This window comes from Mastomys coucha, unplaced genomic scaffold (assembly GCF_008632895.1).
Source record: "Mastomys coucha isolate ucsf_1 unplaced genomic scaffold, UCSF_Mcou_1 pScaffold21, whole genome shotgun sequence".
NCBI lineage: Eukaryota > Metazoa > Chordata > Mammalia > Rodentia > Muridae > Mastomys > Mastomys coucha.
Window position 1 is genome coordinate 186,646,596 of NW_022196904.1, and position 3,360 is coordinate 186,649,955.

At 48.7% G+C, this 3,360-nt stretch overlaps 1 protein-coding gene across 5 annotated transcripts in view; it reads right to left on the reverse strand.

Moving 5' to 3' along the window:
* LOC116104016 (guanylate cyclase 2G) overlaps positions 1-3,360 on the reverse strand; it is a 53,905-nt gene that overhangs the window by 27,650 nt on the left and 22,895 nt on the right. For all 5 annotated transcript variants that reach the window (XM_031390705.1, XM_031390706.1, XM_031390702.1 and 2 more), the window contains 2 exons: positions 1,304-1,387; positions 481-585 (listed from right to left, as the gene is read on the reverse strand). In XM_031390705.1, the coding sequence (XP_031246565.1) occupies positions 481-585; positions 1,304-1,387 (189 nt within the window). The remainder of the gene's footprint in view (positions 1-480; positions 586-1,303; positions 1,388-3,360) is intronic.

A 3,360-nucleotide genomic window follows, 5' to 3' on the forward strand; every position in this document is an offset into this window, starting at 1 on the left:
AGCTGACTGACACACAGTGAGCTGACTGACACACAGTGAGCTCACACACACACAGTGAGCTCACACCCACACAGTGAGCTGACTGACACCCAGTGAGCTTCCCACATGTATTTTTGGCTGGAACTAATGTGCAGTGGAGATGTGGTACCGAAGTGGAAATCTTCAGGAGCTAACACAGTCCAGCTCTGTGTGGGGAAAGGAGCCGGTTCTGAATGCTGCGAACACTCTTTTGTCTGACATGACACTGACGGTCAAGAAGAGGGGTTACACTTAGAAGAAATCAAGTTCATATAGTTTCCACCCAGAACAGAGGAAACCAGTCTTTGACAGCTCACTCTACCTTGATCCCAGGAAGTAGCCAAAGCAGGTCTCTCTATGAAATGGAAAGGATCCATGCATGGACTAATGGGAGAAAACTGGATACGGTTTTCCACGCACGGTGTAATGAATCACAACCTCAGATTTAATTTTTCTGCTTACCCTGAGACTTCCTTTATGGCAATACTGTGTAACAATGCAGATGTTAGGTGGTTCTGTGCAAACTCCAAAAAAGGGGACGATGTTTTCATGCTTTAGTTCACACATCTGGAAAAGAGCGGTGGCATGTCATTATGTACGCCTTCACCCAGGCAGCTACTGTATGCTTTACCCACTTTGAGCGAATTCCTAAGGCAATATGAAAAAAGAACTCCTTCCATTTTACAGGCAAAGGAACAGATGCCTGGAAGGTGACATCGCCCGCTGTAGGGATGCAACCGATAAACAGCACAGCTAGAAACCCGGAGAGTCTAGAGAGCAAACCAGGGGCTTAGCAAAGTCTAATCTAAGCCACAGCCTGTAACTAACCTCAGCATCACAGGCAGATCCTGCATCGCTTCCCTAGTTGCGGCTGTTGATGCTGGTGTGTAACCCTGGGTCATTGACCAAAGTGCCATACCCTGCCCAAGATCCAAGTTCAAAAGGAAACAGGCAGCCATCAGAGACGAGGGATGAAGGGCAAGATTAAGACCAGGGAAAGTTAAGGGGACAGGTAGAGTTAGGTGAGAGCAGAACCTAGGTCCTCTGGAAGAGCAACCAGTGCTCCTCACCACCGAACCTTCTCTCCAACCCCAAAGTTGAATGATCTTAACTCAGGATGATCCGGAAACGTCATCACTCATAAAAGGTGTGTAAGGCCAAGAGTCCGAGTCTGAAACCTCTGTGGCAGAGAAGGGGTAAAGGGCCAAGCTGGAAAGACACCAATGGGACGGAGGCCACGTCTCCCATGGGAGCAGAGGGGCAGCAGGGCAGAGAGGATCCTTACCAGCCAGACTTCCTGCAGCACAGTTGGCCTCTTAACCCGAGCTTCCGCTTCGTCACTGATGTAGCAGAGGGCCACCTGATTCCCCTGAAATCAGAGACAAAGCAGAACAGTCTTTCTTTCCTTTTCAGGCTTTCAAATGCATGGGTGGTGTGCCTGTCTGGGCACCATGTGTGTGCACTGACTGAGAACAGAAGAAGACAGCAGATTCCCCTGGGGTGAGAGTCGCCGGTGTTTGTGAGCTGACATGGGTGTGCTAGGAATTGAACCTAGGTCCTCTGGAAGAGTAACCAGGGCTCTTCACCACCGAACCTTCTCTCCAAGCCCAAAGTAGAATGGTCTTAACTCAGGTTGACCCAGAAACAACCGTCACCACTCATAAAAGGTGAGAAAGGCCAAGTGGGAGGACTGAGGAGAGAGCCACTATGGGGGCAGCATTGTGCTTCCAGAGAGCAGTCAGCACATGTGGTGACACCGTGGCAGGTCCAGGGCTCTAACAGCTCAAGAGGAAGGTCTCCTCCAACCATCATCACAGCTCTGCAGGCAGCTGTGGCTAGCGCAGTCCTGGACAGGACTGCAGAGGCTGGGTAGTTTGTCCACAGTGGCACATGGGTAGTGGTACAAGCAGAATCTGAGTATCTAGCTCCAAGGTCAAACTCTCTCTGCTATATCTAATTATCATCCAAGAAAATAGTGGGTTCAAGTCCTAAGTCTGGAGTCAGGTGCCCAGTCCAAGCCCATTGTGACAGTTCAATTTATTGTCTCCCAGACTCCACTTCTTTCCCTGCAAAATGTCAGGAGACACCACCAAGAAACTTGGAGGGTTTGGGGAAGGATGACGTCAGTTAAAAGGCATAGATAGAATTGGGCACGCGATCCTTGGCACATAAAGCTTCCGTCCAGTGGCATACCAGACACTTGTTACCTATTGGGTCTAAAGCTTTAGAGTCACTCAGTGCCCAACCACAAAAGCACATAACAGTGAGGTAGGAGCTGGTTAGAAGGAAGGATATGGTCTGCACTCAGAGAAGGCAAGGTGCAGATGAGCTAATCAGCAAGCTTAGATCTACCGCTCTTGGTGTGAAAGCATCGGGGAAGACATTGGGCTAGAGACAGGACTTCCATGAAGGAAGGGATGCCTGTGAGACTAAGGAAACGGTTCTGGGAAGAAAAGATGCTGAAACCTAAAGGATATGAATATCCCTGTCTCTGGGTGGGGAAGGCAGGGTGAGCAGGACACAAGGCCAGAGACTGAAACCACACCGGAGAGCAAGGATCGGTGATTGCTTGGCACTTTCTGCCTCCTCTTCCCAGGACCTCACCTTCCCCAAAGGTAGCTGAAACTTTAAAGAATAGCTAAGCATGTGATGGGGGCATACAAGACCCCCTGAGAATGGATAGGAAGGGTGGGGGAGGGGCAGCGCCTGAGCTTTTACACTGCAGATGCACCATTGCCCACATGGCAATTGAAGTCCCAGGATAAAGAAACCCACACTGTTAGACTATAACCCATTGAGGTTGCTGCCAGCCACATGGGACTATTTCAATTGTGTGTGTGGAGCTGTGCATGCGTATGGTGCCAGAGGTCAATGTTGGATCTCTTCTATTGGTCTCCACCTTATTTTTGAGACAGGGTCTCTTACTGAACTGGAAGCTCACCAATTCATCTAGACTGGCTGGATACTAGTCTCCATGTCTCCGGCAGTAGGATTACAGATTGCCACTCCTTGTCCTTGTGGCTGTTTTTTTGAGTACTGGAGGTTGAAACTTGGTCCCAGGCTTACAAAGTGAGAATATTCATGATGGAGTCATCCCTGCAGCTCCCTAGCTATTTAAATTTAAATTAATTACCTTTAACATTCAGTGTCCCTAAAGAAGCTAGTGTTCAATCAGCACCTGCAGCTAGTAGCTACCATAGCTCTGGGATATTGCCATCACCACAGTAGTTTCTGCTCGAAGTTCTAAGCCTGATTGAATCACCAGAATCACAGAATCTCAGGCTGCACCTGCTCACCCAGAATCATCATTTTAGAAACATTAAATTTTTTTTTTTTTTTTTT